This window comes from Pongo pygmaeus, chromosome 22 (genome assembly GCF_028885625.2).
Source record: "Pongo pygmaeus isolate AG05252 chromosome 22, NHGRI_mPonPyg2-v2.0_pri, whole genome shotgun sequence".
Classification (NCBI taxonomy): Eukaryota; Metazoa; Chordata; class Mammalia; order Primates; family Hominidae; genus Pongo; species Pongo pygmaeus.
The window spans coordinates 380660-397394 of record NC_072395.2 but is presented as its reverse complement, the minus strand read 5'-3'; the positions used below and the strand labels follow the sequence as shown (position 1 = coordinate 397394).

The 16735-nt window shown below is 41.4% G+C and overlaps 1 protein-coding gene across 4 annotated transcripts in view; it reads left to right on the top strand.

Moving 5' to 3' along the window:
• LOC134737544 (zinc finger protein 717-like) overlaps positions 1-15766 on the top strand; it is a 40343-nt gene extending 24577 nt beyond the window's left edge. For 2 of the 4 annotated variants that reach the window (XM_063659704.1, XM_063659705.1), the window contains one exon: positions 9145-15766. In XM_063659704.1, coding sequence (XP_063515774.1) covers positions 12436-13689 — 1254 coding nt within the window. In that variant the 5' untranslated portion in view covers positions 9145-12435 and the 3' untranslated portion in view covers positions 13690-15766. Of the gene's footprint in view, positions 1-4317; positions 4701-4732; positions 5748-9144 lie in introns of those variants that run through there. The other 2 variants (XM_063659707.1, XM_063659706.1) reach the window with 2 other exon arrangements.
• Positions 15767-16735: the final 969 nt, after the last annotated feature.

Here is a 16735-nt window from a genome sequence, read left to right as displayed (position 1 = left end):
GGGTTAATGTTTGGGGTTAGCATTAGTGGTTGTGGTGAGGGGTTGCAGTCAGATTAGGGTTAGGGTTTAGGGTTTGGGCTAGGGTTATGGGCTACCATTAGTGGGTTTGTGTTATGGTAAGGGTTAGGGGTTAGGGTTAAGGTTTAGAATTAGGATGAGGGGTAGCGGGTTAGGAATGTGGGTTCAGGTTCAGGTTATGGATAGGGGTTAAGGGTTAAGGTTTAGGGTTGGGGATTGGAGTTAGGGTTAGGGTTATGGTTTAGGGGTTAGAGTTAGGGTTAATGCTAGGGTTAGGGTTGGGGTTAGGTGTTAGGTTCAGGGCTGGTTCTGGGGTCAGGGTCATGGTTAGGGGTAAGGGTTAGGTATAGAGTTGGGTTAGGGTTAAGGGTAGGGTTAGGGTTAAGGGTTAAGGTTATGGGTTAGGGTAGGGTTAGGGGTTGGGTTTGGCATTGGGGTTGGGGTTAGGGTTAGGGTAGGGTTAGGGTTTGGGGGTTAGAGGTTAGAGGGTTAGGATTAGGGGTTAGTGGTTTGGGTTAGGGGTTGGCGGTAGGGTTAGGGGTTGGTGGTAGAGTTTGGGGCTGGGGTTAGGGTTGGGGGTTATGGGGATAGGGTTGTGGTTAGGGGTTAGGGCTAGGGTTAGGGGTTAGGGGTGAGGGTTAGGATTGGGGTCAGGGTAGGGTTAGGGTTAAGGGTTAGGGTTAGGGGTTAACTTTAGGGGTTAGGTGTTAGGGCTAGGGCTATTGGTAAGGGTTAGGTTTAGAGTTAGGTGTTAGGATTTGGGGTTAGGGTTAAAGGTTAGGGTTGTTGTTGTGGTTAAGGTTAGGGTTACAGGTGTGGGATTACAGTCGTGAGCCATGATGCCTAGCCTCCCCATCTTGAAAAATTGGCATATATGGTCCAAATAAATTACCACATTACTTCAAATAAATAAAACTTATTATATAACTCCTAATTAATTAGTGAAGGGGTGATTATCCTCATTGCTTCAACAGTTAGCAGTAGAATTTGGTCTGTTCTTAAACCTGCAAATAATAAACGGTGTTTCATAGTGGGTTGCTGTATTGTGAGTGCAGTGCTCCCATCCATTAAGGCCCCCATACCCAGTGCCTAATATTACTGTGGTTAATTTTTTTTATTTCAGTAGGTTTTTGGGGAATACAATGGTTTTTTTTTTTTATTTCAACAGGTTTTTGGGGAACAGGTGCTGTTTGGTTACATGAATAATTTCTTTAGTGGCGATTTCTGAGATTTTTGGTGCATCCATCACCCAAGCAGTGTACACTATACCCAACATGTAGTGTTTTATCCCTCACTGCACCCACCCCACCACTCCTAGCCTTTCCCCTAAGTCCCCAAAGACTATTGTATCATTCTTATGCCTTTGCATCCTCATACCTTAGCTCCCACTTATGAGTGAGAACATACAATGTTTGGTTTTCCATTCCTAAGTTACTTCACTTAGAATAATGGTGTCCAGTTTCATCCAGGTTGTTGTGAATGCATTCTTTCATTCCATCTTATGGCTGAGTAGTATTCCATGTTAAATATATATACCACATTTTCTTTATCCATTTATTGATTGATGGGCATTTAGGCTCGTTTCACATTCTTGCAGTTGCATATTGTGCTGCTATAAACATGCATGTGCAAGTATCTTTTTCATATAATGACTTCTTTTCCTCTGGGTAGATACCCAGGAGTGGGATTCCTGGATCAAATGATAGATCTGCTTTTAGTTCTTTCCGAAATCTCTTCACTGTTTTCCATAGCTGTTTTACTAGTTTACATTCCCTCCAAAAAGTGTAAAAGTGTTCCCTTTTTACTACATCCATGCCAACAGCTATTATTTGTTGATTTTTTGATTATGACCATTCTTGTAGGAGTGAGGTGCTATTGCATTTTATTGTGGTTTTGATTTGCATTTCCCTGATAATTAGTTATGTTGAGCATTTTTACATGTGTTTGTTTGCTAGTTGTATATCTTATTTTGAGAATTGTCTATTCATGTCCTTAGCCCACTTTTTGATGGGTTTTTTTTCTTGCTGGTTTGAGTTCCTTGCAGATTCTACATATTAGTCCTTTAATCAGAAGTATAGATTGTGAAGATTTTCTCCCACTCTGTAGGTTATCTGTTTACTCTGCTGATTATTTCTTTTACTGTGAAGAAGCTTTTTAGTTTAATTAAGTCCCATCTATTTATCTTTGTTTTAGTTGAGTTTGCTTTTTGGGTTATTGGTCGTGAAGTCTTTGCCTAAGCCAATGTCTAGAAAGGTTTTTCAAATGTCATCTTCTATAATCTTTGTGGTTTCAAGTATTAAAGTCCTTGATCCATCTTGAGTTGATTTTTGTATAGGGTGAGAAATGAGGATCCACTTTCATTCTTCTATGTGTGGTTTTGCCATTTATCCCAGCACCATTTGTTGAATAGGATTTTCTTTCCCTGCTTTATGTTTTCATTTGCTTTGTTGAAGATTAGATGACTGTTAAGTATTTGGCTTTATTTCTGGGTTCTCTATTATCTTCCATTGATCTATGTGACCATTTTTATACCAGTACCATGCTGTTTTGGTGACTATGGCCTTATAGTATAGTTTGAAGTGGGCTTCTAGATTTGTTCTTTTTGCTTAGTCTTGCTTTGGCTATCAGACTCTTTTTTGGTTCTAGGCTTTTATTACATTAAGGTATGTCCCTTCTATATCTTTATTGTTTCCATATGAATTTTTCTGGTTCTGTGAAAACTGATGTTGGTACTTTGATGGGGATTGCATTGAGTTTGTAGATTGCTTTTGGCAGTATGGTATTTTCACAATATTGATTTTACCTATCCATTAGCATGGGATGTGTTTCCATTTGTTTGTGTCTGTAATTTCTGTCAGCAGTGTTTTGTAGTTTTCCTTGTAGAGATCTTTTGCTTCTTTAAGTATTCCAGATATAATTAAGATTTTGTCTGCAAAGATTGCACGCAATTGACAATTATAGGAATATACTATTATAATTATGGGAATTATAATATTCCTAAGGTTTTTATTGCAGCTATTGTAAAAGGGGGAGTTCTTGATTTGATTCTCAGCATGGTTATTGTTAGTGTATAGCAGAGCCACTGACTTGTGAACATTAATTTTGTATCCTGAAACTGCTGAATTCATTTACCAATTCTAGTAGCTTTTGGGATGAGTCTAGGGTTTTCTAGGTATATGATCATGTCATCAGCAAAGAGTGACAGTTCAACATCTTTACTGATTTGGATGCCCTTTATTTCTCTTATCTGATTGCTCTGGTGAGGACTTCTAGTACTGTGTTGAATAGAAGTGGTGAAAGTGGGCATCATCGTCTTTTTCCAGTTCTCAGGGGGAATGCTTTCAACTTTTCCCCATTCAGTATAATGTTGGTTGTGTGTTTGTCATATATGGCTTTTATTACCTTAAGGTATGTCCCTTCTATGTCGATTTTCCTGAGGGTTTTAAACATAAAGGGATTCTGGATTTTGTCAAATGCTTTTCCTATGTCAGTGTTCCTGAGGGTTTTAAGCATAAAGTGATGCTGGATTTTGTCAAATCCTATTTCTGCAGGTATTGAGATGATCATGTGATTTTTGTTTTTAATTCTGTTTATATGGTGTATCACATTTATTGACTTGCAGATGTTTAACCATCCTGCATCTCTGGTTTCTCTTCAGATCGTATACATCTTTCGCCTTTGATGGTAAATTTTATTTGCCAAGTTGGGTTGCCTAAACACTCTGAATGTGTCTGTGAGGGTGTTCCTTGATGAGATGAACATTTGAATATGTAGACTTAGTAAAGTAGTTGCCCTCCCCAATGTGAGTGGGCCTCATCCAATCCATTAAAAACCCAAATAAAACACAAAGGTAGAGGAAGAGAGAATTCACTCTCTTTGTCTGATGATTTCAGAGCTGAGAGATAGATTGAAGTCAGACGTGGACTGTAACTTATGCCATCAGCTTTCCTGGTTCTCAAGACTTTAGGCTTTGACTGGGACTCCAACATTGGCAGTCCTGGTTCTTCAGCTTGCTGACTGCAGGTCCTGGGACTTCTTAGCCTCCATAACCACATTAGCCAATTCCTTACAATAAACCTATATATATTCATGCAACTGATAAATACTTTGTTGTTACAGATTTGGCTACCACGTTCTTTTTGTGCCTATTTTAGCAGAGTCTCAGTCATAGCCTGCCTTCATCTCTGAAGGGACCAGGCGACCCACGGAGTGCCTCGGCAGCCTTGTCATTGCATGCAGTCTTCACAGACAAGATCTCACTGCAACCACCTTTCTACAGGAGCACAGGTGTGACATTATACTGATGACATCATTCTCAGAGAAAGTTCATTTTACACACTAAGGACACACAGATACAAGGAAGCTTACACAAAGGGAATGGACGTTTCCCTAACACACTGGTGCAAGGCCCTGCCACTTTGCTTCAATTCCTGAAAATTCCTTGGTAAACATGGGGCTGCCCTATTCCTGAGACTTTCAAAAAATAGTTATTGATCCTCTCAGCATCCACAATGTTAATACAAGCCCAACAGTCTTTAATTTGCGTTTTGTTTTTTGGAGGCACAGTCTTGCTCTGTCACCCAGACTGGTGTGAAGTGGCACGATTTCAGCTCACTGCAGCCTCGACCTCCTGAGCTCAAGCAATTCTCCCATCTTGGCCTTCCAAGTAGCTAAGACTGCAGGTGTGTGCCACGACACTCAGCTAATTTTGTTTTGTTTTTTTTTTTTTGGTAGAGAAAATGTCTTGCTATGTTACCCAGGCTGGTCTGAAACTCCTGGGCTGAAGTGATCCTCTTGCCTCGGCCTCCTAAAGTTCTGGGATTACAGGTGTGAGCCACTGTGCCCAGCCCTTTAATTCTTCACTTGGGGTTCAGGTGACAACATATTTCTTATTTACAAATCTTACTTAATCTCACTGATGCTGTCATTGGCAAACTGACCCACCTTGAAAGAAGCCTCCTTCAACAAGTCTGGAATCTGTCCAAATTTAAATTAACAGGTGCCCCTATGAATATCCTCAGAGAACACACTGTGGATGCTTTAGCAACCTCTTCTCAAGCCTCCTGAAGTATCTGGGTTGCATATGGTGTCCATAAGTAGTCCATGGGCTTCTGATGTAAAAATCAAACCTGCCCCTTTTGACCCTGTGCTGTACAGCATCAGGGCAGTGATTGCTGACCACATACTGGACACTCTGGAAACAGAGGGCTCTGCATCCATGTCCACGAGCCTTCATGCCTATCTGGTCATCAGGCCTTGGGAAGTAGCACCCCACAGCCTTGGCACAGCTGCAGAGACCTCCTTGCCTCAGGATGGAGTCAAACCTGGACCCCCTACCATCTCATCTGCAGGAAACACTGGCCTGCTTCATCCTCAGGCTGTGGTGCTGGAAGTCACCCGTCTCTGAGGCACCTCGGGATCGACTGAGTGACCAGCAGTGAAGTTCGTCCACCTTCTGAATGAATGCCATCATCAGACATGATGGAGCTCAGTGGGATGCTGCTGCCTTCCCTCCCTTAGCTAGGATGTCCCTGATAAAGGATGACACCCAAGCCTCAGCATGACCGGCCAAACTTGAGGTGGTCATCTCAGCACTGATGCTGGGCCAACAATTAGCCCCATTTGTACATTTCTACAAACTTTTTGGCAATTGCCAAGAATTGTCCACCTTCCCTCCTCATTGAATTGAAGAAACTTCTTGTCTCATGGATACTCAGAATACAATCAAGGTGACAGATGCCTTTTTTTTAACCAAGGACATAGTACGGATCTCACAGGGACACTCCTTATCCCCTGCAGAGTTCTAGACACTACTGATGGTGACCAAGGCAACATTTCATCAGAAAACACAGTGCTGGGCTTGTGAAAGTGTCCAGTAGAGCTTCCACTGCCCCTATAGGCTGCAGGCAGCTGCTTTAGTTGAGAGATAGACTGAGCTCCTCAAAGAATTCCTATTTAAGTTACAAAGCAGTGAGTGGATGCCCTGCTGGGTTCCACTGTTGCCCCAGGCTTTGATTACTCTAAGTTCATGCTTCTTAGGAAAGTGCACTTTTTACACCAATGCTACACAGTTCCCTCAGTTGCCTTTACTGGACATCAAGGAGTTCACATTTTTGACAACCATTCAGTCCTGGACTGTCCAGGGGTGGAGGTAGCTCCATACAGGAAGCTGCCTGCTGCGTGTGAATCAGTAATATCAGACTTGCCCAATAACTCACTGGAGACATGAAAACCAATGCATGGGGAATGCGTGACGTCACCCAAATATTTATGAACACGCTTGTGCTGCCAGAGGCCCCAGATCTCTAAACCAATGCATGGGGAATGCGTGACGTCACCCAAATATTTATGAACACGCTTGTGCTGCCAGAGGCCCCAGATCTCTAAACCAATGCATGGGGAATGCGTGACATCACCCAAATATTTACCAACACACTTGTGCTGCCATGGACCCCAGATCACTTTTCCTGTGTCCTGCTAAATAAATGGGGCCAGTAGCTTTGCATCGGCTTCCACATTACATTACTCATAACTGTGGCCTTCCTAATCTCTCATGTCCCTAAGCACTTATTACAATGTCTCAACAGCTTTCTCTCAGCCTCTCAAAATATTAGTCATCATGAAAATAAATGTCTGATGTTAAAACATCGGGGTCAATTGTATTTTGACACCTAAAATTTCATGCAGCACCCCACCATGTCCTCAGCCTAATGGCTTCATGCCCCCACCAGACTGCAAAACTCAATTAGTCAAGCAGATCCCTGAAGGGACCAGGGGTTACCCCACCCTCTGATTTCTACCAAGCCTGCCTCCCACACCCACTATTCCAGAGTGCAAACCCTGGGTAGACCTGCATAAATGCAGTGTCATCCCCCGCTGGGCTGAGTATGTGTGATGAGTAAATTACTGTGAATTTCGTCTGCTCGGTGTTTGTTGTGTCTGCAGCCATTCCCAGAATGCTAGGGCAAGACTAGCTTCTTCGCCAATGGGGTGAACAGGAAGGAACCCAACTAGGAATTGCCTTTTTTAAAAAAATAACTTCCCACCCTCTTAATTACGTAATGCATGCATTTTTATAGCTTTTTTTCTCATTCCATTACCTGAGGTCAGCCACTGATATTTAACCCATCCTTAGCCTCGGAGGAGGGCAGAGGAACACTGGTCATATTGATTTCCCTAGCAGTGACATGGTTTCCTCCTGTTCCACTCAAGTTATCTCCTTCTTTAACTTGATGCTCAGTAGGTTGCATTTCACTCGTCTTTGCAGATTGTTAGGAAGATGAGAATCAGCTTTCATTTTTGATGATGCCATAGAGAAGACTCCATGGTAATGTTTATTCGCACAATCAACTTTTTCTTTTCCCCCAGAAATTGCAAATTCTTATGTGAGAGACAGCTTTCTGGAGTCTGCAAACATAGATTATCGTCTCTCTTTTGATGGCAAACTTCTTATATCCCCACCAACAATAAGATACTTACATATAATTTTGGCATGTCATATTGATTGCCAACTACAACTAAGAACATTCCTTGATTTTAAATCTAGACTAATTATGAAAATTTGTGTAGTCACAAAAAATTATTGTGTACAAATTTATAGACCTTAGGATTAAATGAGTTACTATTAACTAATATTTATTGTGCAGTTAGTGTATGGCAGAAGCTTACTATGTACTACTTCATTTTATACTTAAAACAATATTCTATGCAAAATGCTATAATTTCCCCGTGCCTCCAATTTGGACATGTTAAAACTGGGTCTCATAAAATTTTCACCCCAGAGTTCTCTGCTTAGTAAGAAGTAAAAGGAAGTCTAAACCTAAGTCATCTGATTTCAGAGCCCATATAGTTAAATGCTCTAAATGCAGCTTCCCATGATGATGGTGACTATGAGAGCCTGCCACATATGATGTAGGACAGTGCTTCTCTGTAACGTGTGCAAGATTCCCGTGATGATGGTGACTATGAGAGCCTGTCACATACGATGTAGGACAGTGCTTCCCTGTAACACGCACAAGATTCACCCGGGGATCTTATTAAAATGCAAACTCATAGACCACACTTTGACTAGGTAAGACAAGAGCATTTAAATGGATGTCCAGGTGACAGTGCTAAGATCCTACTGTTCATGTGGGCACTGGCTCACCATATTAATGAAGCTTAGGACCTCCAGTCCATGCTGGAAAAGAAATGCAGATACATAGTATGTGAGTGTGCATATGGAATATCTGTTATGTTCTCGACATTGTACTAGACACTAGAGATAAAAAGTCAAATATCCCTTGCCTGTATCTGAAAGGAGCTTCCTACACAGTGGCTTCTGACTGCAGTGTATATTTTCTCTTCTGTCCTGGGTGGGTGAGCTCTATCTTAATGTTGGTAACTGAACACTGCCTAGTGGGTTTGACGGGGGAGACCATAGCTGGCTGCGCTACCACATAGCTATGACCATAGCATATCATGATGCCATTTCCCCCTTGTCAAAAGGCTCCCTCCAGTATCATACATGCTCCTCATTATTATAAATTCTTCCTCCTTGCACCAAATGTTCCTAAATCTTGCAAAGATAAAAACATAAACCACATTCTCGTCATATTAGTTATATATTAATGATGAAAGTTCCTTACTTTTCTTTCTTTTTTTTTTTTTTGCGATGGAGTCTCACTCTGTCCCCAGGCTGGAGTGCAGTGGCGCGATCTTGGTTTCCTGCAAGCTCTGCCTCCCAGGTTCATGCCATTCTCCTGCCTCAGCCTCCCGAGTAGCTGGGACTACAGGCACCCACCACCACACCTGGCTAATTTTTTCGTATTTTTAGTAGAGACGGGGTTTCACCATGTTAGCCAGGATGGTCTTGATCTCCTGACTTTGCGATCCGCCAGCCTCGGCCTCCCAAAGTGCTGGGATTACAGACATGAGCCACCGCACCCAGCCCAAGTTCCTTACTTTTCATGTGTTTAGTATTTTCTCCCAATTTATAGAATATATTGATTAAGAATAAATGTTAGCCATGCACATCTATTACAAATTTCATGATATACTTTGCTGTTTTTAAATTTCTTATACTCTTATAAAATGTGTGTTCTGGACTCACGTTGGCTTCCATTTCTTCCCTCTGGCTTCTATTAGTTTAGGCTATGAGCAGAGATGGACGAGGTGGCTACTGCAATGGATCAAGGCTATGAGCAGAGATGGACGAGGTGGCTACTGCAATGGATCAAGGCTATGAGCAGAGATGGAGGAGGTGGCTACTGCAATGGATCAAGGCTATGAGCAGAGATGGACGAGGTGGCTACTGCAATGGATCAAGGCTATGAGCAGAGATGGACGAGGTGGCTACTGCAATGGATCAAGGCTATGAGCAGAGATGGACGAGGTGGCTACTGCAATGCATCAAGGCTATGAGCAGAGATGTATGAGGCAGCGGCTGTAATGGATTAAGGCTATGAGCATCTTGTGAAGTAGGATGTTAAATCTGTAAATATCAGAATGAATCCAAACTTACCAGTTCAAAACTGGATTGTAAAACAGCTCAAAAAAGACTGAAAACACAGCTCTACACTTTAGGAGGCTGAGCCAGGCAGATTGCTTAAGTTCAAGAGTTGGAGACAAGTCTAGGAAACATGGAAAAACCGTCTCTACAAAAAAAAAAATTATTTTTAATTAGCTGCGTATGGTGGTATGAGCCTGTGGTCCCAGCTTTTCAGGAGGCTGAGGTGAGAGGATTGCTTGAGCCCAGAAGGTAGAGGCTGCAGTGAGCTCTGATCACGCCACTGCCTAGGTGACAGAGTGAGACCCGTCTCAAAAACAAACAAACAAAAATAACAAACAAAAACAGCTCTAAACGAAGGTGGCTAGAAAAGTAGCTCAAGTTGTTCCTGTCTGGTTAAACACAAACATAAATGAACTACTTATGTGCCCAGTGGCTTCATAATGCTGAGAGCAAAGTCAATTATTCTAGCAGGTTCTAGAAAACTTCATCATATCATGGGGTTCAATGAAAATATCAAATCATAAATATAATAATCAAATCTGAAAGTGAATCTAGTTTCAAAGACCTCAGAAGCCACTGTGTAGGAAGCTCCTTTCAGATAGAGACAAGGGATTATCTGACTTCTCTATCTTTCAATAAGAGATTATTTCAATATTTGAATTAAGATTATTTCAATAATTGAAATAAGATTATTTCAACATTTGAAATAAATAATAAATTTGATTATTTCTCTATCTTTCAGATAGAGACAGGGGATTTTTTGACTTCTTACCTCTGTTGTGTAGCACAATGTCCAGAACACAACAGATATTCCATATCCATAGTCACATCTTATGTATGTGTATTTCTTTTCCAGCAAGGACTAGAGGTCCTAAGCTTTGTTTATATGGTAAGCCAGTGCCCAAATGAGCAGGAGAATCTTAGCACAGTCACCTACACACTCATTTCAATGCTCTGGCCCCTTATCCAAGCTAGTCAAAGTGTGGTCTATGGTTTTGCATTTTAAGGGATCCCCGGGTGAATCTTGTGGCTGTCAAAGGAGGAGAAGCACTGCCCTCAAAATATAGAAAGGTGAACTAATTCATCCAGGCAGGCTGGCTATTTATTTGTGTATTTATTTATCTTGTTGATGGGAAAATTCAAATTGACATACACAATCACCCCCATAAGGATTTCAGGTAAAAAACAAAGGTTTAGATATCAGATGTGTTTTACAATTACCACACCAGTCTTTTTACTACAGCATCTAGTAGCACATTTCCAATAGATTTAGGTGAAAATTTCTATCTCATGAGCCTTCTGTCAGTGTTTTTAAAATTGGATACTCTATTAGTGGCCATATTGAATCTCTTACAGGCATCTCACTCAAACTGCAGTCATACTTTCCAATAGGCCCCATAAAAATCCTTGTTCTGGAGCAATCTAATATATTTATCCACCTCGTTAGACACTTAGGTAAGTATAATAATACAAGTTTTGTGTGTGTTTGTGTGTATTGTGTAGCTTGTGGCCTCTTGCTCAGTTTCTGCAACACCCGAAGCTGATGCAAGTTTAATGTAAATAACGTCCAGCAATGTTAGAAATGTTGACTTCTATGAGCCCATCAGGAAAAAAAGATGAATGTTATTGTAGAGGAAATTTTCATTCTGGAAAAAATGCATACTGTTTAAATATTACTTTCATGCTTTCTGCAGATATTATACACAGATATTATATTCCAAGGGTTATGTTTCAAAGTCTTCAAAAATAGAAAATACATTTTCTATTTCTAGCTGAAAATAATAACAGTAATTAGCCTACCTTTGGGGAAATGTGATAAAAATACTAATGAACATCACAACTCATTTAAAAGCATAAAATGTGCAATGATTTAAACTACATGTTCTTTCTATGAATCTGCATAGAAATATAGACACATTTGATGAATGCTATTTAAAGTCTGAGTGCTTTGGTAAATGATTCATCTATAGGTTGAAGGGATTACTTTTATCTGCCTTCATAGTGAGAATTAGATTTCTATTCTTTATAAAGCAGGGAATACAGATTGTGCATGGATTAAAAGCATTCAATCCTTATTAATAATGATGGTGGCGGCGCTGCAGAAAAGAAAGCCTGTCAGAATAACGTATTCAGTTTTACATCATAATCAGAGGTATGTCGATCTCTGTTGAAGGCAGAATTAAAAACGCCTTCAACATTTTTAAAATAATAGATGAAAAACATCTCAAAGTCACTTTTAAAATTTGAATTGATGATTCCACATAACAGGAAAAGGACCAAGAACATCTTAAATACTTCACGATGGAAGTGATGTTTTAAGTGCAATTTCATCGAGGAGAAGTTTTTCCAGAAAGTCTTTTGACCTCAGTAAGAATCTTATTTACTCTTGTAAATAGTTTCTAGTAAAATGAGAAAGACTTGATTTTTTAAAAACAATAAAAAATTTACATGGTTTAATCTAATGTTGTGATTTCGAAAGTACTACTTGTGCCCTTATAGTTACGCATGTGTATTTATACGCATTTTCTTGGCTCATTCAAACGCCAATAAAATACTTTACTATCCAGGCCCCTTAAAAGCCAAATTAATTTCTAAAAGTGAGGATTGTATGTATGCTGTGAGGTGTGCGCAGGTGTATGCGTGTGATGTGTATGTATGGTGTGTGTGTGTCTGTGTGTGTAGTAGGTTCATGGGGTATGTATATGTGTGTGTGGTGTGTATTGTGGGTGTTATGTGTGTATACTGTGTGTAGTTTGTGGGTGGTGCATGGTGTGTATATGTGCTGTTTGTGATGTATGTGTGTGTGGTGTGTATGTGTACTATGTGTGGTGTGGTCTGCGTGTGATATGTGTGTGTGCAGTGTGTGGTGTATGTGATGTGTGTGTGGTGCTGGGTGTGTGTGCACTGTGTGTAGTGTTTGATGTGTGATGTGTGTAGAATGTGTGGTGTGTGTGCTCTGTGTGTGGTGCTATATATACGTGTGCAGTGTGTGGGGAGTATGTGTGGAGTGTGTGACGTGTGTGGGGAGTATGGGATGTGTGGTGCTGTATGTGTATGTTGTGTGTAGTAGATTCGTGTGTGTTGTGTGTGTGCAGTGTGTGGGGGGGTATGGGTGTGTGCACATTGTGCGGTGTGTATGGATGTGTGCACGTGTGCACATGGTGTGTGTGCAGTGTGTGTGGTGTGTGGGGGTGTGTGTGTGCACATGGTGTGTGTGTGGTGTATCGGGTGTGCGTGTGTGCACATGGTGTGTGTGCAGTGTGTGTGGTGTGTGGGGGTGTGTGTGTGTGTGCACATGGTGTGTATGCAATGTGGTGTCTGTATGTGGTGTGTGTACATGTGCACGTGGTGTGTGTGCAGTATGTGGGGGTGTGTGTGCATGTATACATGGTGTGTGTGCAGTGTGTGTGGTGTCTGTGGGGTGTGTGTGCGAGTGTACATGGTGTGGTGTGTGGGGGTGTGTGTGCGTGGATACATGGTGTGCTGCATGCAGTGTGTGTGGTGTGTGTGTGGTGTATGTGTGGGGTGTATGTGTTTGCGTACACGGTGTGTATGCAGTGTGTGTGGTGTGTGCATGTACACATGGTGTGGCGTGTGAAGTGGGTGTGTGTGCAGTGTGTGGTGTCTGTGTGGGGTGTGTGTGCACATGTGTGTGCGGTGTGGTCTGTGGGGTGTGTGCACGTGTGTGTGCATGTGGTGTCTGGGGTGTGTATGCGTGCACATGGTGTGTGTGGTGTGTGTGTGCACATGGTGTGTGTGCAGTGTGTGGTGTCTGGTGTGTGCATGTGCACGTGTGTGCAGTGTGTGTGTGTCTAGGGTGTGTGCATGTGCAGATGGTTATGTGCAGTGTGTGTGGTGTCTGGTGTGTGTGCACATGGTGTGTGTGCAGTTTGGTGTCTGGGGTGCGTGTGCATGTGCACATGGTGTGTGTGCAGTGTGTGGTGTCTGGGGTGTGTGCGTGTGCACGTGGTGTGTGTGCAGTGGCTGTTGTGTGTGCAGTGCGGGGGGGCGTGTGTGTGTGTGTGCACATGGTGTGTGTGCAGTGGGTGTGGTGTCTGGGGTGTGTGTGTGTGCACATGGTGTGTGTGCAGTGTGTGGTGTCTGCGTGTGGGGTGTGTATGCGTGTGTGTGGGGAAAAGAAAGAGATCAGACTGTTACTGTGTCTATGTAGAAAGAAGTAGACATAAGAGACTCCATTTTGTTCTGTACTAAGAAAAATCCTTCTGCCTTGAGAGGCTGTTAATCTGTAACCCTACCCCCAACCCTGTGCTCCCTGAGACATGTAATGTGTCAAGTCAAGGTTAAATGGATTAAGGGCTGTGCAGGATGTGCTTTGTTAAACAAATGCTTGAAGGCAGCATGCTTGTTAAGTCACCACCACTCCCTACTCTCAAGTACCCAGAGACACAAAACACTGAGGAAGGCCGGCCACAGGGACCTCTGCCTAGGAAAGCCAGGTATTGTCCAAGGTTTCTCCCCATGTGATAGTCTGAAATATGGCCTCGTGGGAAGGGAAAGACTTAACTGTCCCCCAGCCTGACACCCATAAAGGGTCTGTGCTGAGGAGGATTAGTAAAAGAGGAAGGCCTCTTTGCAGTTGAGGTAAGAGGAAGGCATCTGTCTCCTGCTCCTCCCTGGGCAATGGCATGTCTCCGTGTAAAGGCCGATTGTATATTCCATCTACTGAGATAAGGGAAAACCGCCTTAGGGCTGGAAGTGGGACATGCTGGCAGCAATACTGCTCTTTAAGAAATTGAGATGTTTATGTGTATGAACATAAAAAGCACAGCACTTTTTTCTTTACCTTGTTTATGATGCAGAGACATTTGTTCATATGTTTTTCTGCTGACCTTCTCTCCACTATTACCCTATTGTCCTGCCATATCTCCCTCTCTGAGAAACTCCCGATAATGATCAATAAATACTAAGGGAACTCAGAGACTGGTGCCGGTGCGGGTCCATACTTTGTCTCTGTGTCTCTTTCTTTTCTCAAGTCTCTCATTCCACCCGACGAGAAATGCCCACAAGTGTGGAGGGGCAGGCCACCTCTTCACGTGTGCACATGGTGTGTGTGCTGTTTGTGTGGTGTCTGTGTGGGGTGTGTGTGCGTGTGCACATGGTGTGGTGTGTGCAGTGTGTGTTATGAGTGACTGCTTCTCTTAGTATGTGGACATCAGTCTTCCAGACCAGCTTTCTCCATGTGTCTGGGAACATAAGAAACAAGTTTCTGCAATTATTGTTACACAACTTTTCCCGAGAGGGACCAAATCTCTGTCGTGAGTGGGTATCTGCGTCATTGCAGGAGGGAATGTGATGTCCTGGCTTGGTTCACACCCTCTGTGGGTTTAGGCAGGGTTCCTGCTGGATCCCTCACTGTGGCCAGAGAGGGAGGGCTCTGTTTAACCACAGGGAACCAGAAGAGGACTGGTGTGTGGGAAGACCAGGTAATCATAATGGTATTAATAATAGTGGTAATAATACTGTTTTATACATTGTATATGTCATAAGGATTTTAACTTTCATGTAACATAATTGTTGTAAAAATGTCCCCAGTTTGTTTCGTGTCATTTACCTGGTGTTGAAATATGTAAGAATTTATGTTTTAGGTATGTTAGGTTTATTCCTTTTTATATGGTTTCTGTTTGAAATTTTGATTTCAGAAGACATTCATTCTCAAGGTCGTAAAACACACACACATTTAATTTTCTTTTCTTTTTTTACATTTAATACTGTAATTAACTTTTATGTAAGGTGTGGGACCATGATTCAATTCTATCATTTTATATTCTCAAATCATTACCCAATATTTTAATATCATAAATGGAAAAATCGCTGTTTTGTGGGTTTAAAATGTTACCCTGTTAGTAAATGAAATTATACTCAATTTCTGTGTTTTTAATTCTCTTTCATTAATGTGTTTATTTTTGTACCATTTCAAATTTAATTTTGAATAGTCATAACAATCTTAAATATAGTAAATTTTAAAATATTGGGTCTCGTGTGTGTGTTCAATAGATGGATTTAAAATCACATTTTCTTGTTCAAAAATATTTTTCTTAGAATTTTTATTGGAATTTGAGCATATTTTGAAATGATTTACAGCAAACTAAATAGTTAATATTGAGTCCTGTCATCCAGAATGTGACATGCAAATTCCTCAAACCTCCTTTAATGCCATTTAGTCAAAATTAATATGTTAAATCAATATAAATTAGTATAAATGAGTATAACTAATGATTAAAATAAATTAATGTGTTTGGCTCCACGTTTCTGTCTTCTGCCTTCTATCACTGATGTTTTATTCCTATCCTTGTTGTTTTCTATAGTTTCTTTTATTATGTCTTTTTCTGTCTTGTGATTTGAAAACTATATGACACATTGTAATGTTTTAATTTTTCTAATTTTTTGCTTTTAATTTTAACTAATTTTATTTTTTAGAGAAGTGCAGGTTCACAGCTAAATGGAGCAGAGAGTACAGACTTCTCATATGTCCCTTTCCCCACACACAGCCTCCCCACTACAGCTTCCTGCCTCACAGGAACACACCTGTGACAACCAGGAACCTACCTTGACCCTTCATTATCATTCAAAGCTTACAGTGCACATTCATGTTTACTCTTCACATTGTACTTTGAGTCTTGACAAAACTATAATGGCAATGGGATATTATTCACTGCTAACAGGAGATGATCTAACAAGCCACAAAAAAAATACATGGAGGAAACTTAAATGCATATTGCTAAAAGAAGCCAATCCGAAAAGTCTATGTACTTTTCGATTCCAATTATATGACGTTCTGGAAACGGTGAAACTATGGGAACAGTAGAAAGATCAGTGGTTGCCATGGTCCAAGGGGAAGGAAGAGATGGATACACAGAGCACAGAGAATCTTCACGGCAGTAAAACCATTCTGTATGATACTATAATGGTAGATATATACATTTTTCAAAATCTTTTAATCCTTTAAATTATGTTGTTGTTTTTTTTTTTTTGATGGAGTCTTGCTCTGTCTCCAGGCAGGAGTGCAGTGGCACTATCTTGGCTCACTGCAACCTCCGCATCCCGGGTTCAAGCAAGTCTCCTGCCTCAGCCTCCCGAGTAGCTGGGACTACACATGTCCACAACTACGCCTGGCTAATTTTTAGTAGAGACTGGGTTCACCATCTTGGCCAGGCTGCTCTCGATCTCCTGACCTTGTGATCCACCTGCCTTGGCCTCCCAATGTGC